Below are 26,777 nucleotides of genomic sequence, written 5' to 3'. Positions count from 1 at the left end.
GCATGCGCGGCGGCCGCCCCGCGGCTGCGCAGCGCCAGCCCGGCCCCGCCCCGGCCCCCGGGACCCCGGCCCAGCCCCCAGTCCCTAGCCCGGCCCCGCCCCTCGCCCGCCCCGCCCTGGCGGGTCCCAGCCTAGAGCCCAATTCTGGGACTCTGGCTCCCCGCTCCCACTGCCCACCCTCCCCCACACCCAATCAGGTCCTCCGAAGGGTCACAGCCCAGGGACCTCATCCCCCTGCGTTCTCGACGCCCGCCTGATCCCTGCCTGGGGTCGGTTCCCAGAGTCTCTGCTCCCTCCCGTCCCAACTCCGTCCTCCCTCCTCCCATCCCTCGACTCAGCCGCTCAGCATCCCTCCTTCTGGACCCTGGCTCTTCACCCCCAGGGCCCCTCATATCCCCGGGGATTTGCTAGAGGTTAGACCCCACCTCCCTCCTTAATTTTATTGCCTTCGGACCTCCAGCATCCCCCTCCAAAAGCCTCCTCGAGCCAAAACCCTCTAGAGTTCCAGCCTTTGAGTCCCTACCCTTCCTGCCTTCTCCCAGCGTCTCATCCAGACTCAGGCTCTGGCCCCTTCTTTCCCCAGGATTCCTCAGTTCACAGTCTGATGCTGAGTGACCACCACTTTTCCTTTAGTTTCCACTCCCAGCAAGATGCAGGCACTCCTCTATTTTGGGGGAAGGTGATCTAAGTTATAGTCCCATCTCTTTCCCCTTTCCCTGTAGTCCCAGTCCTGCATCCCAGCCCCGGGCCTGAGATCCTACTTCCTAGCTAGAAGCTGGGAGTAGCTAAGCAGGGGCTGAGCTCCTCTGGACTAATGGGAAGGTCTTCTCAATACTGTGGAGGGGTGGTGGCTGGGGGCTAGTCAGTAGCAGATGCTTCTTTTCTGGTCCCTGCCAGCATCTTGTTGAGCGGCAGCCACACACACACACCCCCAGCTGCCCTCTCTGTGCCCTGGCCCAGATGCTCTGACCTCAAGCCAAGCACTCCCCCTTCCCTTCCCCAGGGCTACCAAGGTGTTGCTCTGGAGCTGGGCCAGCCCCCTGCTGACCAGTATGTCCAGGCCCAGCAGTTCTCCGAGACTGTGGGCACAGGTTAGCTGGCTGGCAGACAGGCTGGAGACACTGTTCCAGCCATCCCTCCTTCCCAGGAAAGTCTGGTCCAAGACTAGCTCAGACGTAGCCTAGCACGAGAGGCAGCCACATCCCTTCCACTTGTCCAGACCTCAACCTTGAGTGTCCCACAGAGCAAGTGTTGGTGGTGCCCCATTTGACAGATGCGAGACCAGAACTCACCTGCTAGAGGGACTTGCCCAGGGTTACAGGGAACAGGTGGCAGGGAAGCTGCTGATTCCTGGTTCAGAGTACTTTCCTCTGTGCAGGGTGACTCAGTGGGGTGAGTCATGGGTGCAGCCCCAGAGCCCAGTGTCTGGCCCTGTGGGGAGAGGGCAGGAAGGGGAGACACAGCTGCTGCCCTTAGAGAATCCTGGTGTCATGCCAAGCATCACTTATTGAGATGAATATTAAATGGTAGCGTGAAAAATGAATAGAGAATGAATGTGTGCCCTTCAACTTAAACTGCCTTTCTGATACAGGTCTTACTCTCATTCATTCATTCATTCATCAAACATTACCTGGGAATGCACGTTCTGGGGATACTGTTCTGCACTTAAGGTGCTCCTAGAGTGGTGGGAGAGACAGATATGGTTTCAATATGTGAAGGATTCAGGGTGGCTTCCCAGAGCCGGTGACATTCAAGCTGGATATTGAAGGAGTGGCATTGCAGCAGGCAGTGGTGCAGGCATTCTAGACAGAAGGAGTGTGCCCAGACGCTGGGGTGAGGGTGGAGAGCAACTGGAGAACCTCAGGAGCCTGCTGCAGTGCTCAGGTATGGGGATGAGCGTGGGTGGGAGATGAGTCCAGTGAGGGAGACCTTGAACGTTAAACTTCATTGTGAAGACAAGGCGGGAGGCAATCAAGGGTCCGAATTTCATTCCCTTAATCAAAAAGCATCTACTATGTGCTGACTATTCTAGACGTTAGGGACATGGCAGAAAACCAAAGTCCTTGCCCTCCATGGGTTCTAGTAGAGGAGAGAGATGACAAACAAGAAAATAACATACATGATGGTGATAAGATATTATGAAGAAGATAAAGCAGGACAGAAGGAGTAGGGTGCCGGGTTTGAGGCAGGATTCCAGCTTTAAATCAGGTGGTCAAGGAGGGCCTTGCTGAGAAGGTGCCACTTGAGTACATATTTAAAGGAGGTGAGGGGGTAGGGCTGCCCTGGTGGTGCAGTGGTTGAGAGTCCGCCTGCCGATGCAGGGGACACAGGTTCGAGCCCTGGTCTGGGAAGATCCCACATGCCGCGGAGCGGCTGGGCCCATGAGCCATGGCCGCTGAGCCTGCGCGTCCGGAGCCTGTGCTCCGCAACGGGAGAGACCACAGCAGTGACAGGCCCGCGTACCGCAAAAAAAAATAATAATAATAATAAAGGAGGTGAGGGGGGCTTCCCTGGTGGTGCAGTGGTTAAGAATCCACCTGCCAATGCAGGGGACATGGGTTCGAGCCCTGGTCCAGGAAGATCCCACATGCCACGGAGCAACTAAGCCCGTGCACCACAACTACTGAACCTGCGCTCTAGAGCCTGCCTGCCACAACTACTGAAGCCCGCGCGCCTGGAGCCTGTGCTCCGCAACAAGAGAAGCCACCGCAATGAGAAGCCCACGCATGGCAATGAAGAGTAACCGCCAACTCGCCGCAACTAGAGAAAGCCCGCGCATAGCAATGAAGACCCAAAGCAGCCAAAAATAAAATAAATTAAAAAAAACTTTTTTTTCTAAATAAATAAATAAAGGAGGTGAGGGAGTGAGGCATGTAGGTCTCTGGGGGAGGAGCATTCTGGGCAGAGGAAACATCAAGTGCAATGACCAGGAGCAGGGAGTGTGCCTAGCATATCGGAGAGACAGCAAGGAGGTGAGGATGCCTGGAGTGCGGAGGGTGAAGAAGAGCTCCAAGGAGGTGAAGTCAGAGGACTCGAGGGAGGGGCGTTGGAATTGACTGTGTGTCCCTTGGCTTTGATTCTGAGGGTGATGGGAGCCCCCAGAGGGTTTTGAAGAGAGAAGGTACCTGATCCATCTTGGGCTTCAGCAGGATTGCTCTGATTGCTGAGTGGAGAACAGACGGAAGGGGACACGGGAGGAAGCAGGGACGTATTTAGGAAGTTGTTGTGATCACGCAGGCAGCTGGGCCAAAGGTGATACAATGGTGGTGATGAGAAGTGGTCACATCCTGGATACATTTTATTTTTATTTATTTTATTTTATTTTTTGGCTGTGCCACGTGGCTTGCAGGATCTTAGTTCCCCAACCAGGGATTGAACCTGGGCCACAGCAGTAAAACCGCCGAGCCCTAACTACTGGACCACCAGGGAGCTCCCCTGGATGCATTTAAAGGTAGAGCCAACTGAGAGAAAGAGAGGCATCAAGGATGCCTGGAGTCAAGTTTTTTGCCCTGAATACATGGAAAGATGGTGTTGCCATTTGCAAAGATGGAGGAAAAACTAGAGAAGGAGCAGGTGGCAGGTGGGTGGCAGGTGGTAATAGGATTCGGGGTTTGGACCCTTAAGTTTGAGTGGCCCATTAGACATGCCACCAGGGAGGGCAAGTAGGCCACTGCTCATAGGAATCTGGAATTTGTGGGAGAGGCCCGGGCTGGAAGAGGCCACCATAGATGGTCTTAAAGCAAGGGAAGAGGCTCATCTATAGCAGCATGGAGGCCAGCTGGAAGGCTGCTGCGTTGTCCAGGAGAGAGACTGGGACTGTGTGAACAAGAGCAGGACCCATCGGCTGGAGAGAAGGGTCAAAGGCATTCAAGAGATTTATTTAAGGGAATTCTCTGGCAGTCCAGTAGCTATAGTTAGGACTCCGTGCTTCCACTGCAGGGGGCACGGGTTCGATCCCTGGTCAGGGAACTCAGATCCCGCAAGCCATGTGGCCAAGAAGGAGAGAGAGAGAGAGAGAGAGAGAGAGAGAGAGAGAGATTTAATATGACTTTATTTCAATTATGAAAAGAATATGTTTGTTGTAAAACATTAAAACAGTGACAGAGACTTCCCTGGTGGCAGTGGTTAAGAATCCGCCTGCCAATGCAGGGGTTGCGGGTTCGAGCCCTGGTCCGGGAAGATCCCACATGCCGTGGAGCAACTAAGCCTGTGTACCACAACTACTGAGACTGCTCTCTAGAGCCCGTGAGCCACAACTACTGAGCCCACTGCCACAACTACTGAAGCCCGTGTGCCTAGAGCCCGTGCTCCGCAACAAGAGAAGCCACCGCAATGAGAGGCCTGCGCACCGCAACAAAGAGTAGCCCCCGCTCGTTGCAACTAAAAGGAAAGCCCATGCGCAGCAACGAAGACCCAACGCAGCCAAAAAAAAAACAACAAACAAATAAATAAATTTATTTAAAACAAAACAGTGACAGATATTATGAACTAGAAGCCACAGGCCCTGTGACTGACCACGTGCCGATAAGCACAGAACTGGCACCTGGGAGAGGGGTTCGACCAGGATGTGTACTATTTAAGGTTTCTGCCCTGACATCCAGAGGAGACAGGCAGACAGTCAATGAGGAGTTAGTGTGGCACACAGGCTGGAGACTTGGAAGGCAGGAGGAGCCTGGCTTGGGGTGGAAATGGAAGTTGTGGGCCACAGTCTAGGGAAGTGTGTGCATATGTGTGTGTCTGTGGGTATGTGTCTGTGCCTATGGAAGAAGGTGAAGGGCTGAAGATGAAACTGACAGGTGAAGGATGGCCAGAGACAGAGGACCCAGAACCATGGCAGGAGCTAAAGGAGAAGCTGCTGCACAAGGTGCCAATGAGCACCCGAGCAGCCACCTCCCTGGGATCAGGGACCACTTGGCAGACGTGGGGCATTTGACTTGGGGCTTAAAGGATGAGTAGGAGGTGACCAGGTGGAGAATGGGGGAAGGGCATTCTGGGGCAAAGCTGTGAACAAGGACATGGACAGTGAGAGAGCAGGGCTTCGTCCCTGTGGGAACCAGGCAGTCCCCACAACACACATCACTCCCATTCTTTAATGTGGTTAATTGGTGGAGATTCAGTCCAGAGCAATGTTCTGTAGAGCCCTCTCCCCACTCTCGTTAAAGGGGCATCACTGTGCCCCAACACTGGCATTCTGCACCCCTCTACTTGTTCAGGTTTCCTTTTTTCCTTGAGGAGCGGGGAAATGCTGGTACCACAATATAGCTTTCCAGGTCCTTTGTGGTCTGGCCCTGCCTCTCTTCTTGGAGGCCACCTTCCCTCCCACCCTGTGAGCAGCCTTAATGCCTGACCTGCACATGCCTGGGGCCCTCTCCTCCCTCTTTTCTCCTCCTCCCCATGCAGCTGGCCAATGACTTCTAGTCCTTCCCCGCTAGACATCACCTCCTCCAAGAATTTGTCTCTGACCACCCAAGAATGAGCTTTGGACTCCTTCTGCGTGGTCCCACAAAGGCCTGTATTTATCCCGACTATAGCACTATTGTCCTGTGTGCATATAGTGTGTGTTAAGTGTCTGTCCCCTCATTAGATGGGGACACATAAAGGGAAGGAACGGGGTCATGTTCTTGTAGATTCCCCAGGGCTGGCACAGAAAGTGTGTTTGCAGACTGAGCTGTAAACACTTGGATGCTTGAATGAGGCGTGTTCCTATAAAGGAGCACTGAAGGAAAGGCTGGGCGTCTGGGAGCATCCTCGCCCCAGCACAGTTTGGGGTTTCCATCCCAACAGCGGGGAGGGTGGGAGTGGGGATCCCTAATATTGGGAACTGCTGCCACCTGCTGGGCAAGGCCGGTGTTGCCTTGCCCACGCCCTCACGGCGGAGCACCTGTGTGCCCAGGTTGGGATGATGACAGTCACTACCTGTCCTCCAGAAACTCCCGGGCTGGTGTGAGAGACACCCTGACAGTGACAAGACAATGATGTGGAAGTATATGGGCTTTCGGGGTCTGGAGGCGGAAGGGGAGGCAGCTTGTGTAGAATTCAGGAATTCTGTCCCCGGGGCAGAGTCGTGAGGGGCTCAGAGCAGGAAGGGCCAGCCAACCCAGGCTCCGAGGCTGGGGAGAGTGCATGTCTGTGTGTGCGTGTGCGTGCGTGTGTGTGTGCGTGTGTGTGTTGCTGATGTTCTCCTGTTGTGGCTTTTCTGCTGCTTTCTGGCAGATTTACTCCCTCTTTCTCCTCCCCTGGGAAGTCTGGCCCTGGCCCATTATTGTACAAAGTGCTGGCCATTGTGTAAGGGTCACTCTTACTGTGACCCTATCAGGAAGGCCCTCCTTTAGTTCCATTTCACAGATGAGGACGATGAGGCTCAGAGAAGTAAACACAAACCAGGTACTGAAGGTTGGGTGACATGGTTTGTAAGCCACCTAGCCCTGCAAATCCAAGCTGTTTTGACCACAAAGTCCAGCCCTGCCCAGCAGGCAGCTCTCCTTCCCCCTTCCAGACTCCCTAACCCCAGCCCACCATCTTCTAGCTCAGTCTTGAGGCCTGGGCTCAGCCATCCTGGGGGTGCAGCAGAGGAGGGAGATACAGGCAGTAGGCAGCTGGGGAATGAGTCTCACTGCTCAGTGTGTGATATTTAAGGTATTTGTGATGGAATTGACTATATGCCTGAATACATTGCCCTCCTTTTCCCAATGAGAAGATTTTTAAGAAAGAAATTTGGCTCACTAGTCTAATTAAAACATTTAGGGGTGCAAATGAAATAAGCGGCTCCCTAGTAATATTTAGTGAAAACATTTAAAATGGAAATACTTTAAATCACATATATTTACAAATAACTTTATTTCAAAACAATTCTTTTCCACGCTCACGGTTTGTGAAAGTTCATTCAAACCCTTCACTTGTATTTCTGCTTCTCACTGTCATGTCATGTGTCATCCCTAGCACCTCCTTTGAGTTCCCTAATACAGTTTTCTCGAATGTGTCATCTTCACTTGTGCTTGGAAATACAGAACTCTTTTTTTTTTTTTGGCTGCACTGCATGGCATGTGCAACTTCCCCGACCAGGGATTGAACCCGTGCCCCCTGAGGTGGAAGTGTGGAATCTTAATCACTGAACCATCAGGGGAACCCAGAGCTTTTTGAATCCATGAATGATGCTGTTGCTGGAAAAATTATTCCAAGTCATGAGAACGGTTATCTTTCGTCTCAGTGGTAGGTTAATATTTGTGATCTCCCTAGGATAGTACAGAATTATATAAAATAGCAATCTCCTAGTCTTTTATCATTCTCTTGCCCTGCTTTCTTTTTCTTCACAGCACTTCTTACCGTCTGGTATACTCATTTATTTATTGTTTATTGTCTATCTCCCTTCCCTAGAATGTGAGCTCCGGTGGTCAGGGAACTTTGTCTATCTTCTTGTTTTATGTCTGTCACTTGGAAACATGCCTGAAGCATAGTAGGTGCTCAATAAATATCTGTAGAATGAACGAATATAAAAGTCTTAGAAATGTTTGATAGCCCAGTGGCAGCCAGGACCATGCATGCAGATGGCACTGGTGTGGGATGGGAAGGCAGCCCTGCCAGACCCACCCCCATGTAAGGAGGGCATCTAAGTCAGGGGCAGCCTGTTGTCTCAGAGGATTAGCTACCTACAGGGAGACTGAACAAATTATAAAATATATTGAAGACAATTGGGGAAAAGGCAGTAAAAATCTGGAAAGGGGGAAAGCTAGGATGAACCCTGTGCCATTGGAATTTAAGGTCTGAATGGAAACTATTTTTCAATATATGGAAATTGTATTAGTTTGGGTTTTCGGAGAACCAGAACCAATAGGATAAATATAGAGAAAGAGACTTATTATGAGGGATTGACTCACGCAATTATGGAGGCTGAGAAGTCTCACAATCTGCTGTCTGCAAGCTGGAGACTTGGAAAGCAGGGTGGTGGAGTTCCGGACTCAGACAGAAGGCCTGAGAACCAGGGAGCTATAATGGTGCAAGTACCAGTTCAAGGGCAGGAGAAGACCAAGTCTAGCTCAACAGTCTGAAAGAGAGAATTCAACCTCGCTCTGCCTTTTTGTTCTATTCAGGCCCTCAATGAATTGGATGATATCCGCCCACATCAGGGAGGGCCACCTGCTTTACCCAGGCCACCAAGTCAAATGCTAACCTCTTCTGGAAACACCCTCACAGACACACCCAGAAGCAATATTTAACCAGGTATCTGGGCATCCAGCAGCTCAGTAAGGTTGACATATAAAATTAACCATCACACAGATAAAGGAATAAACATAGGTATAAATGTGTATGTTTATGTGTGTATATAAACATGTGTCTACTGAGCGGGCCTGGCAGTAGAGGTTACCCTAACTGCATTGAGCACAACTAACACCCAGATCCCGGTTTCTAAATATTATTCTCCAGCAAAAAGAAACAGGTATTCTTGTTGAAATGGCTAATTCTAGGGCTGGGGCAGGGAAAAACAAGATGAACCTGGAATATCTTATTGAGCCAGAAAAGAATGGACGTGTCCAAAGAATGATGCGACACATCAAAATGACAAGAGGTCAGCAAGGGGCACCCGTTGACCAATCCTGGGACAATTTAAGCATCAAAATAAATGATAGGAATGGATTATAACCTATGGAATAAAATAGGAAATCACAAGTTCATCTGATAAATAAGTAAATGAATAAATAAATGGGGGTGAAGAAAAAGTTTTTTATAATAGAAGGCCAACTAATAAATGTAGAAGAAATGATAAAATTGGAAAATCACCATTTGCAAACCATTGTATTAATAATTAATTCAGGCAAGAAACATCAATGGATGCTGAAACCTATGGGTGAAAGTGGGATGAAGAAAAGGGTGTTTCATAGTCTTAAAGTACCTCCCTTCCCCAATACCTACTAATTATGATCAAGTTATCAACATTACCAGCACCAGGCGTCATGGTTCCAAATGATACTGAATACAAGAACACAGCATCAGGAGTTCCCTGGCGGTCCAGTGATTAGGACTCAGCGCTTTCACTGCCATGGCCTGGGTTCAATCCCTGGTCAGGGAACTAAGATCCCGCAAGCTGTGCAGCATGGCCAAAAAAAAAAAAAAAAAAAAAAAAAAAGCACAGCATCGTTTTCGTGATATTTCTGCCCAAAATATATAACAGTGGTCTAATTGTGAGAAAGAAATGGACAAACCCAAATTGAAGGACAGTCTACAAAATAAGTTCCCTGTAATTTTCAAACATGTCAAGGTCAAAATTCAAAGAAAGGCTGCAAATTGTTCTAAATTGAGGGAGACCAGAGAGATGTGACAACTGGGTGCGATGTTTGATACCATATTAGTTTTTTTAACCCTAAAAGGATATATATATATATATATATTTTGACATTGAAGAGCAGTTTGAAATTGCTTCAAAGTAAAAAGTTAAGATAAAAGAAATGCCTGGCATGAGTGTTAGACCTTTCTGGCTGACTCCTGCTGGCCTGCGGGATTCATTATTGGACAAGCTCCTGTGGAACCCCCGTGACTGGATGTGAGGGGTCTTTGTGCTCCCACTGTCCCTGGACTCCCTGACACCCTTTTCTGACTATATCTGTGCTTCATCCCTGCTAGCCCCAGAGATCCGAGAGCAGAGGTCCTGTCTGGATCATGACATACAGCAGCCTCCAGAAACACAATGAATGAATCTCCTCCACAAAAGGGGTTTTTGGGGGTACAGCTCAATTCCACCTCTTCACCTGGGTTCAACCAAAGAAACTGGAGTCTGGCTGTTAGAGGTGCACCTGGTTGAGTGGGACCCAGACAAACCAGGAGTCATGTCTGCAGGGAGCTTCCTGGGGGGTCTTGGAGGAAGTATGTACTATTTAGAGTGGGGTTGAGGGTCTAATCCCCAAGATGGAACCTTGCTGCAAAGGCCTCTCAAAGGGGAGGCCCTCTTACACGTTTGAGGTTACTTGTGCTCTCAATGGTCACATCGAGGGGGGGTGTGGGATTCTGAGACTTCCCCTGCCCGCCCCCCCTCAGAGCACAGCACCTCCACCCACACTCCAGGATCAGAATGTTGGGAATACTGGAGGAATAATGAACACTATTGTGGGAATACTGGAGGATATTGCTAGGGGGGATGGACGGTTCAATGTGCTAGGAGGCATTTGCCAGGAACGGTTAAACTTTTGCCCTTCTGTTTTCTGCTGAGCTAAGGTTATGGTTGTATGTGTGGTGATGCCACTCAAGCTTCCAAGATGCCAACTCCTCAGCATGGGGGACTGGGGCACCTGTCTCTCAGCGTTGACGTCATCCGGCTCTCACTCCTTTCTTATCTCCTGATGTGAGTAGTGCGCCCCCTTGAGGTGAGGGGCACGCATGCCTGGACAAGGAATGGGTGAAGAAACTCTGGGTCTGGCTGGAGGGTTCCAGGATCCGGGAGTGGAGGCAGGGGCATGGTCAGCCTACCCGGGGCGGAGCCTCACAGGGAGTGCCTTGACAGGAAGGGAGGGCAAAGGGCCACGTCCTCCGCCTGCCCCACCCTGCTGACAAGAGTCCCAGTCACCAGGCCACCCTCTCAGTCTGGGGCCCTCGAGGGGTAAGTGTCCTTCTGAAGCCACCTTGTCTCTTTCCTGGGGATCAGGTGAGAATTCCTTTCCTCTTGTGGGGTGGAGGGGGGCGGTCCAAACACCCTGCCCCCTCTGCTTTCCTTTAGGTGGGAAGGGGCCACACCTACTAACCCCTCAGCATGATGCAGTCCCCTGCCCACGAGACCGGGGCACTGGGGGGCAGGTACAGAACGTCTCAGACCCTTCCCCTCCTGACATCAGCCTCAGGGCCAAGGCCAGGGCGGAAAAGCCAAGTGGGGCACCTCATCCAGGCAAGCCGCAAACCACTACTGCCTCCTCTGTCACCCTACCACAGAGCCCAGAATCCCAAGTGGCTGGAGCGCTGGGGGACACCCAGACAGAGCCCTCGCTGGACCAGGTCCTCCGGGAGCGGGATGAAGCCATTGCCAAGTGAGAGGAAGCTGCTTGTGGGGGATGGGAGGGTGGTGGCTGGCTCACCCTCAGGCTCTGTCCTGCCAGGAGGGGAAGGGGGGACATCAGGCATTCCTGGAAGAAAAGCCACACAAATACCCACTCTGTCACAAGGCGGGGGCTGTGGCCATACTTGTCCACCCCCAGGGCCCAGAACCAGATCTGCAGGCTCTGACGCCCAGGCTGCTCTCTCTGCCCCCTCAGGAAACGGGCAGTGGAGGCTGAGTTGGACATATTCAAAGCCAAGTTGCGAGCTGTGGAGGCCCAGCTGCTGGAAGTTCTGGAGGAGAAGCTGAGACTGAAGCAGGAGGTGGAGGCCTGGGAGGTAGGGTGGACCTGCCGGCCGGGCCCAGGGGGCTGGGCCAGACGGGCACAAGCCTGGCCCCTGAACCTGCTCTCCTGCCCCCAGGATGACATGCAGTGGATGGTGAGGCAGCAGGTCGAGAGTCAGCTGCAGAGAGAGTCCAGGGGCGCTCTGGGAGCCCCCATGGACCCTGGAACTGCCAGGACCCCCTGGGTCAGATTCCCCCTGCATTGGTGGGGACGTTGGCGGTGAGAGAGCTCAGCCCAAGACCTTGGGAAGAGTAACTTTATTCATTAAAGTTTAAGGTCTGACACACCCCCGACGCATCCTTGTGCCCTCTCAGTGCCCACCTGAGTCCTTCTGTGCAGAAACAAGGAGCAGCCCGCAGGGCCTTGAAGCCTGGGGTTTTGTGTCCCCTTCTGGCCTTTCTTAGGCCAGGAAGTCTCGGACTGCAGCCATGAAGTCCTGCGGGCAGTCGCTGTGGACCCAGTGGCTAGCGTTAGGCACGGTCTGCATCTGGGCCCGAGGGAAGAGCCGTCTAATCTCAGGGTGGTGGCTGGGACTGTCCGCCGGAGAGAAGGCCACCGAGAGGGGGTGAAAGTAGGAAGATGGAGAGAGAAGGAGAGAAGTGGAGGCCAAGCGGGGAGGGATGGGGAGCCACGTGAGTCCACCTGCCTAGTGGTGTTTCTGGGTTTTCAGGCACCCCCTGCCCACACCCCAGCCCTCCCCAGGCTGGGGGCTGGATAAGTCAGGTATGCCCCTCCCACCACCCAGCCTGGCTTACAGCACGAATTGAGAGTTTCCACCCAGGAGGAAGAGGGATGGCCCAGAGTAGGTTTCTCGTCGTGGTGGGAAGTTCAAGATCTTGTCCAAGTGCTGGGCCAAGGCATCCAAGTTCACCCTCCACATAAAGCGCCCGTCCACCTCCACCAGGTTGGTGAGCAGGAACTGCCGCATACTTATGCTCTGTGGGGGTCCAGCAGTTGCGGGTGGGAGGGACTCCTTGTGAGGCCCGGGGCTGCCACTCTTCCTTTGCCCACAACACCATACAGGGGCTTGGGTGTATTACCTGGATAACACAGCTGAGCTTCTCATCCACCAGTTTTCGGGCACCAGAGAGGGACGCCTCATCGGGGATGTCTATGGCCCTCATGGCTGCCACGTAGTTTGGAAAGTTCAAGCTGGATGGGCTCTCCACTGGGCTGATGTCCACGGCAATCAAGCGCTCCACCAGCTCTGGCTGTGGGAGAGAATCAGACTGGGGACCTTAGGGCAGGCATAGCAGGTCTCAGGCCTAGTTCCTGGATCCTGAACTTGGCCATCCAAGGCTCACTGGAGTTCCAGGTTGCCTGCTGGGCACGCAGGGTCTACAGTGGATGGGAAGAAGCGCTGGATAGAGACGGCTCACCCTCTGAAGTGCGAGCAGCATGGCTGTCCTGCCTCCCATGCTGTGGCCAATGAGGACGCAGGGCACTAGGCCCAGCTGGGGCAGGAGGTCCTGCAGATCCTGGCTCATGGCCTCGTAGCTCATGTCTGGGCTGTGGGGGCTGTCACCATGGTTCCGAGCATCCACTGTCAGCACCTGGGGAGTGGGCGAGGCGGGCAGCTCTGGCATCCACCTTCAGGGCATAGCCAAAAGCCTGGCAGATCTGCAGGCTGAGGGAGGTGGAGAGCCTGGGGTGGTGGGGAGATCCAGAAGGGGAAGAAGGGCCCGAAAGGTGAGAAGGCCCAGTTCTCAGACCTTGGAGGCCCAGATGACGAACCTGGAGCCACTGTGCCAGAAGGTCCAAGGAGTGTGACCACGTCTCTGGAGGTATGGCCTAGCTGGGTGGCAACTCCAGAGAAAGCAGACACCAAGAATTGGCAACAGCTGGAGCACAGCAGGACGGGCTGCTGGACGAGGTGGAAAGCCCCCTGTCATCCCTGGTGAACAAGCAGGGTCTGGCCCCCTTAGGGGGTAGGGTATTGGTGCTTAGGCATCTGACAGCAGAGCCTAGGTTAGGGTGCAGCACTTAGACCTGTAACACGAATGAAGGACTGGATGGGTGAAAGCACGAGGGAATGAATGGGGTTCATCTAGGGCCTGGGTCTGCCCTGGGGCCTCCAGCCTTAGAAGGTCAATCTCTTCTTTAATTTCTGCCGAGAAGGACCTGCCACTCCCAGCGCTGAGGACAGAGAAGCTGGCCACACCGCGGCCTCCTCTAGGGCCCCGCCCACCAAGGCCCCACCTCCCTCGGGTCCCCGCCTCTCCCGGAAGCTCACCCTCCGGCCGGTCTGCTGGGCCAGGGCCTTGGCGATGGAGTTGAAGTTGGTTTTGCAGCCGAAGAGCCCATGCAGAAAGACGAGGGGCGGGCGGGTTGCCTCCCCGTCCAGAAGTCTGTAGGAAAGCGGCACCGGCCTGGCGGGAGGAGCAAGGGTAGGGGAAGGGTCTGAGCCGGCTGGCGAAGCGGCCTGGGAGAGGGCGGGCCCAAGCGGAGGAAGTGGAGCCATCTGGGTTGGACTGGAGGGGGAGGGGCGAAGGACGAACTTGCACCTGACACCCTTGACTGACCTCGGCTCGGTGCCGCCTTGGCTGCTGCTGGGTGCGACAGGCACTCTGGAGAAGCTGGGACTGGAGGGGCCGAGGCTCCTATGGGGGAGCCTCCAGGCGCTGGCCCAGCGGAGCATCTCCCGGATCTCCTTCCCGGCGCGCACCTCGTGTTGTCCCCCGGCTCCGCCTCGCTCGGAGCCCCGCCCAATTCCGACTGGAGCTCCGCCTTCTCCCCGCCCCCTATCGCGGAGCGCCCCTCCTTCGCTCACGTTTCCTTACGTAATCCCGGAAAACTGTCCCCCCCCAGGCTCCGCCCCTTGCGTCACTACGAAACCCTGTGGGCACCACGCCCACAGGCGAGAGCACCGTACCTGGCCACGCCCTGGGCGGAGCTAACCAATACCCTGGCCCCGCCCTGCTAAGCTCCGCCCGGCCCCTCCCCGCGCAGAATTCTTGCGGGGAGTCGGAGCCTGAGTTTTGGGAATCACGTTCCCGCAGCTCGTGACGTGCTGGGTTTGGGGCTTGAACCCTCGCCGCGGGGCAGATCCTTGCCAAGCCGAGGAGGCGCTGCCTGGGCCCGCTGTGGACCCCGCACCTGGCCTGCTCCGGATGCTGTATTTTCTGTGCCGCTGGCGGTCGCAGGCGAGGGGCGCCATGAGTGGCTCCCGTCGTCGAGGCGTCAGCTTGGAGGCGCCGTGCTCTATAGCTGGGGGCCCAGGCAGGCTGGACGGAGCACCTCTTACTAATCCTGAAGTCTACTCTAGAAAGAGCTAGGAGAGACTCTAGAGGTCATTTCCAGCCCGCCCTTCGACCCCCGCTCCTGCCCTTTACTGATGAGGAAACTGAGGCAAATAACTTACAAGCGGTATAACGTAACCTCTGGTCTGCGAGTCAAGGTGGGAGGCCAGGTGTTTGTACTAAAGGGGGCATTTGCTGCACTGAGCTGAAATGGTTCAGATCTGCTCACCTCCGCCCCCCATTTACCAGCAGAGAAATAAATAAGACCTTTATTTCCCACCCCCCTCAGCACATCGTGCAGGGAAGTCGCCTCCTTTTGGAGCACTGACTGGCTGCCATCTTCTCTGACCAGTCTGGGGTAGTGGTGGCAGTGGCGACATTGTCTCAGGTCTCAGCTGGCTTCCACAGCAGTCCAGCCTTCAGCAGCTGCAAGAGTAGCTGCTCTTTCTACAGCATTCTTCTGCTCAGAAACGGTCAGGGGGAATTTCCTGGTGATCCAGTGGTTAGGACTCCGTCCTCTCACTGCTCAGGGCTCGAGTTCAATCGCTGGTCGGGGAACTAAGATCCCACAAGCTGCGCAGTGCCAGGCACCCCCAAGGACTATACTGCACACCTCCCTTCAGGTCCTTTCCCACACCACTTCCCACTGGGATGCTGTGTCCACTTTCCAGATAGCCAGTTGCCCAAGTCCTCCATGTCTTTTAAGGTCCAGGATAACCGCCACCTCTTCCTCAAGCCTTCCCAGCGTTTCCCAGTTGAAACTAATCTCTTCCACCTCATGTTCTCAAAACATCTGTCAGAGTCTGGACTCCTATGTGTCCACCAGGCTGGGGGCTCCTGAAGGACCTGGGTCATGTTTTGTTCATCTGGCGCAAAGTGCAATAGTAATTTTACTGAATGATTATGGAGAGATTCAAGCACTAGCTGAGGCTTAGGTGTAGGCTCAGCTGGTAGCTGGGTCAGTGCCCCCTCCAGGACATGGCACCTGGGCTAGCCAGGGATCCACTGGCTTCTCCCCCACCTCCTTAGGACAAGCCTGATGGAGTCAGTACAGTAGGATGCATCCTAACTCCATGGCCTCATAAATGCCTTGCCTAATGAAGTGGCCCCCATCTTGAGCCAGCCTGGTGATGGGCAGGTGTTTTGTTCTAATCTGAGGAGGACTTTGAGATCGCTGGGGACTCTAAACACACCAGGTGGTGTGATCATTTGTTGCCAGCATAGTCAATAGGGGCATGATGAGAACATCTGAGCTCTGGAGGGGGGTTGGTCCAAGGCCTGGGAGGGGTCCTTGAAGGAGATCAGGTAGGAAGTTTTTCTAGAACTGGTGGATAAAGGGGAAGAGGGTTGATGTCATGGTGGTGATTCAGAAGAGTAGCATTTCAAAGGTGGTTTCAGGTGGTCCCCCATCCCCACCCCAGCCTACTGTCTAACTGGGTAACCTGAGCCCGGCCCACAACCCTTGACCATCTGCCCCCAGTCAGAGTCCTGGGTCTAGGGGCAGAAGCAGTCTTGAGACGTTTCTGAGTCCTGGGCCCCAGCTGTGTCACGTGGCCGGTCAGGACCTGGCTGGCTGGCGAGCAGAAAAACCAGTTGGCTTGAGGTTTTCACTTAACACTCCAGAATAAGCAGTGGGACCAGGAGAGGGGTTGTTGTTACCTTGGAAGGACTCTGGTGATGGGGTGTTGGGCAGGGGTAAACCTTAGGGCCGTCCACCCCTCCCATCTTGTCAGGAACAGGCCAGTGGCCTCGCTGGTGGTTGGTGAGGGTCTCCTTCTTGGGGGGTGTCAAGCCCCTGATATGCTGAGGTTGATGTAGGGGGAGAAACGGGGCACAGAATGAAGACGCTCGACCTCGGTGATCGACTCTCCACTTCCGCATCTCTGTTCCCAGCCGTCCAAACTGGGAAGGTGTTAGCATCCTTATTTCACTGCTGAGAAAATGGAGATTTGGGAGGTGAAGTCACCCAGCTCCAATCATGCAGCCCCCGTGTGGCGCAACCCGAAGTCCTTGCCCGGCTGTGTGACTCCTAGTGCAGTGCTCCGAGTATTTCGTCACCGCCCTTCTGGCTGGGGACTGACAGCCAAGGGGGTGTGGCCTGCGGCCGCAGGAACACTGCACCCTGGTGGCGGCGGCGTTGAATGGGTTAAGACAGGGAGGTGGCGGGTGTCCCTTAACCGCACCTGGCTCAGTATCGGTCACGTGGCCAGGGTTTCACCTGCCCCGCTGAGCAGGGACAATCAGGCTGCTTGTTTCTGCGATTGGTCACCATGGTGACAGGAGGGCGCCTGGGGAGGTCATCAGGGCAAATTCCTGCCCGCCGCCAGGTGGGGCAGGGGTGTCGGTCAGGCGGGTGTCACCGGGGCTCCTGGAAGACCCCTCGAGGTTTCCCTTGGGGCTGTCCCCGTGGCCCCCCTCAAGTGACTCCCATCCAGCATCCTCCCATAGCACCCCACCCCCAACCCAACTTCTCTCTTACCAGATTTTGAACCTGAGTTTATTAAACTGCCAAGACTTTCGTATGCATTATCTTGTTTAATCAGCACAGCAGCCTGTTCTGCGTGGGAGCGGTGGTAATCCCCTGTGCCTCCCCCGACTCAGGGAACACTTTGAGAACATTTGCTCCTGCCTTCTTTCACTCAGCAATCAACAGATATTCTTGGGGCCTCATGCCTTTCTAGACACAGGCACCTTTCTAGACACAGCCAGTGAACAAAACAACAGACTAACAGCCACACAACAGTGGGTGGTGTGGAGTATTTACTTTCTTCGGAGCGGGTTGGGGAGGCTCATGGGGACCCCGTGTAGAAGACAGAGACTGCGCGTGATCATCCTCTAGCCCCGGTGTCCAGAACGCCTCTGGGGACCATTTCTGCCACCTCCAGGCCTTACCTGTACCTCCTCCCCTCCAAGCTCCCCACCAGACCCACAGATCCTCCAACTCCTGCTTTCACCTACTTGCTCCTCTGCCCCAGAACCCCCGACAGGCCCTGCTAACTATTTTTTTTTTTTTTTGCAGTACGCGGGCCTCTCACCGTTGTGGCCTCTCCCGTTGCAGAACACAGGCTCCGGATGCGCAGGCTCAGCGGCCATGGCTCACAGGCCTAGCCACTCTGCGGCATGTGGGATCTTCCCGGACCGGGGCACGAACCCGTGTCCCCTGCGTCGGCAGGCAGACTCTCAATCACTGCGCCACCAGGGAAGCCCGACTCTGTGTATTTTGAAACCCAGCAACCTTCACTCCCCTTGAGAAACAGCAGCCTGCAGGTTGCACACCAGCCACCTCTGCCTGCATTTTGGAGCCTTCATTTACTGAGCCCTATGTGCCAGGCACAGGGGATGCAGGGGTGAGCCCAGATCAATTCACAGACCTGACAGTCTGCTGGGGAAGATACGAATGGATGTGTGATCACACACCCAGTAAATATGCAAAGGAAAGTGAGAGCATAAAACCGAGGAATCCGACTGGCCCTGCAGAAGTGATGCTTGAATGGAGATCTGAAGGATGAGTAGGAATCGGCCAGGTGAGGGGGTTACAGTGGAGGAGGGTGTTCCAGAAGTTGGCACACCATGTTCAATGACAAAGCCATCCCATTTCTCAAGGCAGAATCAGGAGTCATTTCTGATGCCTCCTTCCTTACCTCCTCCACCCCCATCCAATCTCTCACCTAGTTCTGTTGATCTTTATCTCCCAAACAGCTCTGTTATCCATCCACTTCTGTCCATCTCCACAGCCCCATCTCGCCCCTCCATCACCACCTTCTCACTGGACCTGTCCATTTTGGCCCTTCTAGTATTTTCCCTACATAGTAGGCAGCTTGATCTTTTCCAAACATCTAATATATTTCTATGTTATTCTAGTTTGTTCCTTTTTACATTTTCCTTTTTTTCTGTGCTCTGGGTTCTGTGTTCAATGCTCCTGGCGATGCATGTGGCAGACCAAAGAGTAGAAAAGCTGGTTTTTGTGTTTCAAAAGCTGAAGCCCAGAGGGGAAGAGGAAGCCTCAGTAGAGATAAGTGTTTGGGCCAAGAATGGGAGGGGTCTGCCACTTACTTCTTGGCAGGGTCCCCAGAAAGGAATGGCTCATGGGCTTACTAGGCAGGCAGGATCATAGGCAGCTTGCAAAATTGTTCCCAGCTCTGAGCCCAAAGCAGACACAGTACAAACCACAGGACCAAAGGGACCATGGAGACAAGATGGTGGTGCCTCAGCAGTGATCACTGTTGCCTGAGGGCTGGATACTGTCCAACTTCACCCTTCCCCCAGCCTCCTCCCTCATCTCCCCCCTCCAACACACCCCCAGCAAATTTGGCCCTGCTGAATGTCCTGGAATTGTGGCCCAGCCACTGCCTCAGCAGAATGGAGCATCAAGGAAATAATGTTATTGCATGGCTCAGTTTATGAACTGAGGTAATTGCCACAATGCCATATACACGGACTTTCTTTATAAATCAACAATCCGATGATTCATTTGGCAAATATTTACTGGGCACCCGCGGATGCTAAATATGAATTTTAGAGTCAGGGATATGGCAGTTACGTGGCCCTCTTCCTCAAGGACAACAAAAAGCCAAAACCAAAACCCCCCCCCCCAGCATTTCTACTTTCAAGTGGGCAGGGTGCTGTGTTCAATAATTGGGGTGGGAGATATTAAGTAGGGTGGTAAGGAAAGGTCTCAGGTAAGGTGAAATTTGGGGGATAAGAAGGAGGCAGTCATATAAACACCAGGGGGAAAAGTGTTTTAGGCAGAGGGAATAGTATGTACAAAGGCCCTGAAGTACACAAGACCTTCCCGTGTTTGAAGAACAGAGAGGTAGGCAGAGGAAGCTGGAGCAGAGAAAACAAAGGGGAAAAAGGCCTATAAGAGATGGGCTGGGGTGGGTCCATGTAGGGGCCTGGTAAGGGATCTGGTCTTTATTAAAGAGAAATGAGAGCCAGTAAGGGTTTAAGCAGGGAGAGATATGATTTCCATTTTACAAAGACTATTTGGCTATGCAGGAAAAGGCTGGATAGACAGATTAGAGGGGAAGTGGAGGAGAGGAAGGAAAATCAGCTAGGAAGCTATTGTATTATCTAGTTGAGACAAGATGGTAACTTTTGACTGTGAGGTGGCCGTGGAGATAGAGAGAGGTAGATAGACTTGAGATATATTTTGAGTTAGAATTAATAGGATTGGATGAACAATTATTTTTAGTTTTAGTTTTTATTTTTGGCTGCAGGGCGTGGCTTGTGGGATCTTATTTCCCCGACCAGGGATCGAACCTGCACCCTCAGCAGTGAAAGCACAGAGTCCTAACCGCTGGACCACCAGGGAATTCCCTGGATGAAGAATTAGATGGATATCCCCCTCTATAGGGTACAAGTGGTAAGGGAGAATCTAGAGTTCCACTTGAGGCATGTTAAGTTTGAGATGCCCATGAGATAGCATAGTAGTTAACATTTATTGAGTTTAACATGCCAAGCACTGTTCTAAATGCTTTATATCCATTAACTCATTTACTCCTCATAATGACTGTGAGAGGGGACATGTATTATTTAATCCCTCCTTTAATAGCTGAGAGAATTGAGCAACAGAGAGGTTAATTAATTGCCCACGATCACACTGCTTGGAAGCTGCAGGGCCAGAATCCAATCCCAAGTGGTTGGGCTCCAAGGGCCATGCTGTTAACCAGTGTCTTCTACTGTCTTCGTGGCATTCAAGGAGGCAGGTGGATGCATGAGTGGGGAGCTCGGAGGAGAGGTCTGGGAGCTGGGGGATGTTAAAGCCGTGGAAATGGGAGAGACACTCACAGGGGATAAAAGTGCATTGGAGGAAGAGAAGAGGGCCTAAGACAGAGGACCTTTGGAGGATGGCAGGAAGGGAGATGGAGGAAGTGCACAGAAGGAGGAGGAAGGCCAGGCGAGGGTGGTGTCACAAAGAGCAGGACAAGTGAGGGTTCTGAGGAGGAGAGAGAGCAGCCACCTCTGTCAACAGCTGCTGAGAGCATGACTGTTGGCCATGGCAACCTGGATGCCCCAGGGACCTTGCCAGGAGCAGCCTGGAGTGGTGAATGGGTGGGGGCAGGAGCAGACAGGAGGGGCTGATTGGCATGTGGGCAGAGAGGAAGCAAAATCAGGGGTGAGATAGCTCTTGAGGTGAACAGAGAAATGGGGTGGCATCTCTTTGGAGATGTGAAGTCAAGGAACTTTCTTTTTTTAAGATGGGAGATAAACATGTTTATATGTTGATGTGAAGGATATAGTAGAGAGTGGGTGGTATTTGCTAATGCAAGAGAAATAAGGTATTTCTGAGGGAGATTTTTTTTTCTATCTACCTTTTTTAGTTTTTATTTTTAAAAATTAAAAAAATTAATTTATTTTTATTATTTAATTTAGTTTATTGGATCTACCTTTCTTTATAATTTAAATTTTTAATTTTATTTTCTTTTATTTTTTGGCTGTGCTGTGCAGCTTGCAGGATTTTACTTTCCTGACCAGGGATTGAACCCAGGCCCATGACAGTGAAAGCGCAGAGTTCTAACCACTGGACTGCCAGGGAATTCCCTGAATCTACCTGTAAAAAAAAATACTTTTTATTATGAAAAATTTTAAACATATATGAAGGGAGATAGAATCACCATCACCCATCACCCAGCTTCAACAATTATCAACTCAAGGCCAATCTTGTTCCATCTGTACCCCATGTATCTCCTCTCCCATCTCTGCATTATTTTGAAATAAACCTCAGACATCATACTATTTCATCTGTAAATATTTCAGTATGTTTCTCTAAAAGCTAAGGACCTATTTGTTTTTTAAACATAAACCACCATATCATTTACATACTTTTTTTCTTTCTTCCCCTCCGCACCATTGGCATGTGGAACTTCCCTGACCAGGGATCGAACCTGCAGCCCCTGCAGTGGAAGCACAGAGTCTTAACCACTGGACCACTTAATACTCCTTAATATTATCAATTATACACTCAATGTTCACTTTTCTAATTGTCTCACAAATGCCATAAATTTTAACAGGTTGCATCAGGAAACAATTAAGATCCACAGCTGTGATTGGTTGATATGTCTTGTGTTTCTTCTTTTTTGATCCATATGTCCCTACATCTCATTTTTTTCCTTGAGTTTTGTTGTTGTTGTTGAAGAACCCGTTTGTCCTATAGAGTTCTCCACATCTGGATTTGCTGACTGTATTCTGGGTATATGTGTTCCTCTCTCCTTTGCATGTGCTGTAAATTGATCTTCTGATCTAGAAGATTGATCAGATTCAGATTTCACTTATTTATTTGCTATTTTTGTTTTCTGCAAGGGTACTTCACAGGAGATGTTGTACTTGATTCTTCTTTTACGGCAGCCAAGTTGTACTGGTTAGGACCCTTTTGGCTGGAAACCCCAAATCACACTGGCTTAACCAATAAGAAAAACCGCATCTCCCACAACCAAGAGATCTAGAGGAAATTCAGGGCCCCGAAGAGGAGACGGTTACTGGATAGAAAATGTTTCCAGGGCTCCAGGTTCCTCCTCTCCAGATCGACGTCCTCATCATTGGTCGCAGTCCTCGGGCTCATTCTCTTTGGAGGTTCAAGTTGGCATAGAATTCCAGATATCACCACCTGACAGGACAACGTCCAGGGGAAGATGGGGTGCTTTCTTTCCTAGGCAAGTGGAAGCCTAGTCCTGCGGCCTGGCAACAGACCTTCCCTCCTGTCTCACTGGCTGCAAAAGTGTCACATGCCCACTCTGAGCCAATCACCATGGAGGGAAAGAAACCAACCACCATGATTGGCTTAGTCTAATCAGGAGTTATCACTGGAGCTGGGGGTGGGGATCTGCTCTAGTTATCTATAGATGCATAAAATGAATATCCCGTATCTTTGCACACTGAGTATTTCTGAACAATGTTACCTAGAAGTGGAGTTACTGGATCTCAGACTATTTTTTTATACTTATAAGGGACCTTATTTTTTGTAGAAGTGGTCAAATTGCCCTCCAAAAAATTGGTTATTGTATCAATATATACTTCACCAACAAGGGAAAAGGAAAACAAGAGGCAGAGGAGTGCGGTCCTTAACAACTTGGGCTCTAGAAGACCAGATGCCTGAGTTCAAAGCCCAGCGTCTCTGTGTAATGTCTGTGTGAACTTTGGGCAACTAGTATAACTTGTTTGTGCCTCAGTTCTCCTATCTATAAAATGGGGATAATGATGATAATACCACTATTCAGTCAACACTTACACTTAGAAATTGTTAGCTATTATTTTCTCTCATATGGGGTATCATCAAAGTGCTGGTTAGTGTCGCCGATCCTTTCTCCGCTCTTGACTGCGCCTCTGGGAGGCTCACCTTTGCAGGCTGTATTAGCTTTGTCTTCTGGCTTCTGAGGGCGAGAAGAGAGAGATGCTGGCCTAGTTGTTTCTCCTGCTGCTCCCAGGTTTGCTGTGGTTCCAGCAGAGGGTGTGTCCTTCTATAGCTGTGGCTACTGTCCAGCAACCCTGTTTCCCATGGCTCCATCTTTCAACCCTGTAACTCGGTTTCCTCGCATTGCTTCTTTAGGCTTGGGGGTGGTAATGGCTCCCCACTACTGTTAGTTTCTTTCTTTCTTTTTTTTTAATGCTGCTGGAGATGCAACTCTTTTTATTTAGTTATTTATTTTTGGCTGCGTTGGGTCTTCGTTTCTGTGCGCAGGCTTTCTCTAGTTGAGGCGAGCGGGGGCTACTCTTCGTTGTGGTGCGCGGCTTCTCATTGCAGTGGCTTCTCTTGTTGTGGAGCATGGGCTCTAGGCACGTGGGCTTCAGTAGCTGTGGCATGTGGGCTCAGTAGTTGTGGCTTGTGGACTCTAGAGCCAGGCTCAGTAGTTGTGGCGCACGGGCTTAGTTGCTCCGCGGCATGTGGGATCTTCCTGGGCCAGGGCTCGAACCTGTGTCCCCTGCATTGGCAGGCGGATTCCTAACCACTGCGCCACCAGGGAAGCCCTCTTTCCTTTTTTTGTTTTTAATTGTTAGTTTCTTGGTACCTCAATATCCTTTACTGAATTCCCTAGCTCTACCCATACCTCTCTGTACATAGTCCTCCAATAAAGTCTCTTTAAAATCAAGCATGCTGGACTTCCCTGGTGGTCCAGTGGTTAAGACTCTGCCCTTCCAATGCAGGGGGCACAGGCTCAATCCCTGGGTGGGGAAGTTCTGCTGGCCACGTTGCCAAAAAAATAAAAAATAAATAAATAGAATAAAATCCAGCATGCTGTCTGCTCTCTGCCAGGCCCCCAGTGATACAATTAGTCTTTAAAGCTTGCCAATCTAAAAGCGGGGAAAATTTGTTTCACTTAGAGAATTTAGAGAAATACCACTTAATAGAGAAGTTATACATCTTTTCATATGTTTATTAGCATAAATAGTTTTATAATTGCTTCTTCTCCTTTGCCGATTATTCTTTTGGACTGCTATACTTTCTCTTGTTGATTTGCAGGAACTCTTTATAGTAGGTGTTTTAACCATTTTTCTGTTACATATGTTGCAAACATTTTCTCCCTGTTTCTTGCTTATCTTTGACATTTGTTCATTTTTCCCTTCTATGTAATTTTTTTTATTGTGGCAAAAAGCACATAACATAAAATTTACCACCTTAACTATGGAGTATAGTTCAGTAATTTTAAGTAAATTCATATTGTTGTGAAACATATATTCAGAACTTTTTCTTTTTCTTTATTTGGGATCTTAGTTCCCCGACCAGGGATCGAACAAGTACCCCCTGCTGTGGAAGCACAGAGTCTTAACCATTGGGCTGCCAGGGAAGTCCCCAGAACTTTTTAATCTTGTAAATCTGAAACTATACCCATTAAAGGACAACTCCCTTTTTCCTCCTCTCCCCGCCTTGGTAGCTATCATTCTGCTTTCTGTCTTTATGAATTCGACTCCTCTATGTACCTCATGTAAGTAGAATCATACAGTGTCTGTCTTTTTGTGGCTGGATTATTTCAATTAGTATTTATCTTTAAGGCTCATCCATATTATGGCATATGTCAGAATTTTCTTCCTTTTTAAGGCTGAAGAATATTTCATTGTATGTATAGACCACATTTTACTTATCCCTTTATCCATAGATGGACATTTGCATTCCACCCCTTGGCTATTGTGAATAGTACTATGAACATGGGTGTGCAAATATCTCTTTGAGACCCTGCTTTCAACTCTTTCGGGTATATACCCAAAAGTGGCATTGTTGGATCATAAGGTAGTTAAAGTTTTTTACCCCCATACTGTTTTCCACAGCATCGGTACCATTTTACATTCCCACCAAAAGTTCCAATTTCTTTATATCCTTGCCAACAGTTGTTATTTTCTGTTTTATTTTTCTTTTTGAGTTTTAGGAATTCTCTATATATCCTGGATATTAATCATATATCAGGTACATGATTTGCAAATATATTCCAAAACCATCCCGTGGATTGCCTTTTCAATCTGTCCATAGTATCTTTTGATGCACAAAATTTTAAATTTTCATCAAGTCCAATCTGTCTATTCTTTTCTTTTGCTGCTGGTGCCTTTGATGTCATATCCAAGAAATTGTTGCCAAGTCCAACGTTGTGAAGCTTTTTCCCCACATTCTTCTAAAAGTTTTGTTGTTTCACCTCTTATGTTTAGGTCTTTGATCCAGTTTTAGTTTTTGTATAAGCTGTCAGGCAAGAGTCCAACTTCATTCTTTGGCATGTGGATATCCAGTTGAAAAAACTGTTCTTTCCTCATTGAGTGTTCTTGGCATCCTTGTTGAAACTCATTTGACCATTTTTGTGAGAGTGTATTTCTGGGTTCTCTATTCCATTTCATTGGTCTATATGTCTGTCTTTATGCTAGTACCACACTGATTTGATTACTATAGTTTTGTAATATTTTGAAATCCAGATGTGTGGATTCTCCAACTTTGTTCTTCTTTTTGGCTATTCAGTTCCCTTGAGATTCCATATGAATTTCAGAATGAATTTTTCTATTTCTGCAACACAAAAACAAAAATGTCGTTGGGATTTTGACAGGCGTTGCATTGAATCTGTAGATCACTTTGGGTGGTATGGATGTCTGAGCAATTTTAAGTCTTTCAGTCCATAAACATGGGGTGTCTTTCCATCTATTTGTGTTTTCTTTAATTTCTTTCAGTCATGTTTTGTACTTTTCAGTGTACAAGTCTTTCACTTCCTTGGTTAGGTTTTATTTCTAAGAATTTTATTCATTTTGATGTTATTGTAAGTGGAATTGTTTTCTTACTTTCCTTTTCAGATTGTTTATTTATTTTATATTTTTATGCACTCAAATCTGATCATCTTTTGTTTGACTTCTTCTGGGGTTTGTGTCTTGCTTAGGGAGGCTTTCCTCATTTTGATATCATAAAAATGCTTTCTGCATTGTCTTCTAGTTCTTTCTAGTTTGCTTGTTTGTTTTGTTGTGTTAGACCTTTAAAGCATCTGGATTCCCAATGAATTGCCAATGATTAGCATGTGGACAGAAGGCAAGGTAGAAGGATAGGGATAGTAAAAAGTGTTGGGACTTCCCTGGCAGTCCAGTGGTTAAGACTCCTCTTTTCCACTGCAGGGGGCACGGGTTCAATCCCTGGTCAGGGAAGTAAGATCCCCGATGCTGCTGTGCGACGTGGCCAAAAAAAAAAAAAAAAAAAAAGTGTGGAGACTGGGTGGGGAGAGGGAAAGGAGGAGGGGCAATATAGGGGCAGGGGATTAAGAGGTACAAACTACTAGGTATGAAATAAGCTACAGGGATATGTTGCACAACATGGGGTATATAGTCAATATTTTATAATAACTATAAATGGAGTATAACCTTGAAAAATTGTGGGTCACTATACTGTACACCTGTAACTTATATAGCATTACTGTACATCAACTATACTTCAATAAAAGAAAAACTGTGGAGGCTGGAACAACTCTAGGTGGCTGCATTGTTGGGTCTGGGAAGGAGGCATTGAAGGGTCTGGAATACCAGGCAGAGAAATTTGGGTTGAAATGTAACTCCGTGTCCCTACTCAAATTTTTCAAACTTTCTCTTACTGGCTTGTATACAAAGTTTGTACTTCAACCAGGTTGACCTTTTGGTCAACTCCTGACTTCTGGTCTGACACTTTGCCTTTGCCCAATCAGTGACTCCTGCCTGGAAAGCCTTTTCCTCTTAGCTCTGCCTATCTAAA

The 26,777-nt window shown here is 50.3% G+C and overlaps 2 protein-coding genes across 4 annotated transcripts; one reads left to right on the top strand and one right to left on the bottom strand.

Moving 5' to 3' along the window:
- Nucleotides 1-2: 2 nt before the first annotated feature.
- On the top strand, nt 3-11,607 carry LOC132437697 (uncharacterized). Its single transcript, XM_060031020.1, has 6 exons — nt 3-197; nt 1,004-1,091; nt 10,569-10,630; nt 10,912-11,006; nt 11,232-11,352; nt 11,437-11,607. Exons 1-6 carry the CDS (start codon nt 3-5, stop codon nt 11,581-11,583), a joined length of 708 nt encoding a protein of 235 aa, XP_059887003.1. The 3' UTR covers nt 11,584-11,607.
- A 61-nt stretch (nt 11,608-11,668) lies between these two features.
- Nucleotides 11,669-14,059, bottom strand: ABHD11 (abhydrolase domain containing 11). Of its 3 annotated transcripts, none has more exons than XM_060033139.1 (6): nt 13,883-14,059; nt 13,594-13,729; nt 12,740-12,913; nt 12,401-12,571; nt 12,116-12,297; nt 11,669-11,809 (listed from the first exon to the last, which is right to left on the bottom strand). In XM_060033139.1, the coding sequence occupies exons 1-6, from the start codon at nt 13,996-13,998 to the stop codon at nt 11,761-11,763; spliced, it is 828 nt and encodes a 275-aa protein (XP_059889122.1). In that variant the 5' UTR covers nt 13,999-14,059; the 3' UTR covers nt 11,669-11,760. The 3 variants fall into 3 exon arrangements, with proteins under 3 accessions (XP_059889122.1, XP_059889121.1, XP_059889123.1); XM_060033138.1 differs by having other exon boundaries at nt 11,753-11,893; nt 13,883-14,058; XM_060033140.1 differs by lacking the exon at nt 12,740-12,913 and having other exon boundaries at nt 11,753-11,893.
- Between the last annotated feature and the right edge of the window lie 12,718 nt (nt 14,060-26,777).

This window comes from Delphinus delphis, chromosome 15 (assembly GCF_949987515.2).
Source record: "Delphinus delphis chromosome 15, mDelDel1.2, whole genome shotgun sequence".
NCBI classification, from domain to species: domain Eukaryota; kingdom Metazoa; phylum Chordata; class Mammalia; order Artiodactyla; family Delphinidae; genus Delphinus; species Delphinus delphis.
Note: the sequence above shows the minus strand (reverse complement) of the source record. Positions and strands in the feature narration are given on the sequence as shown.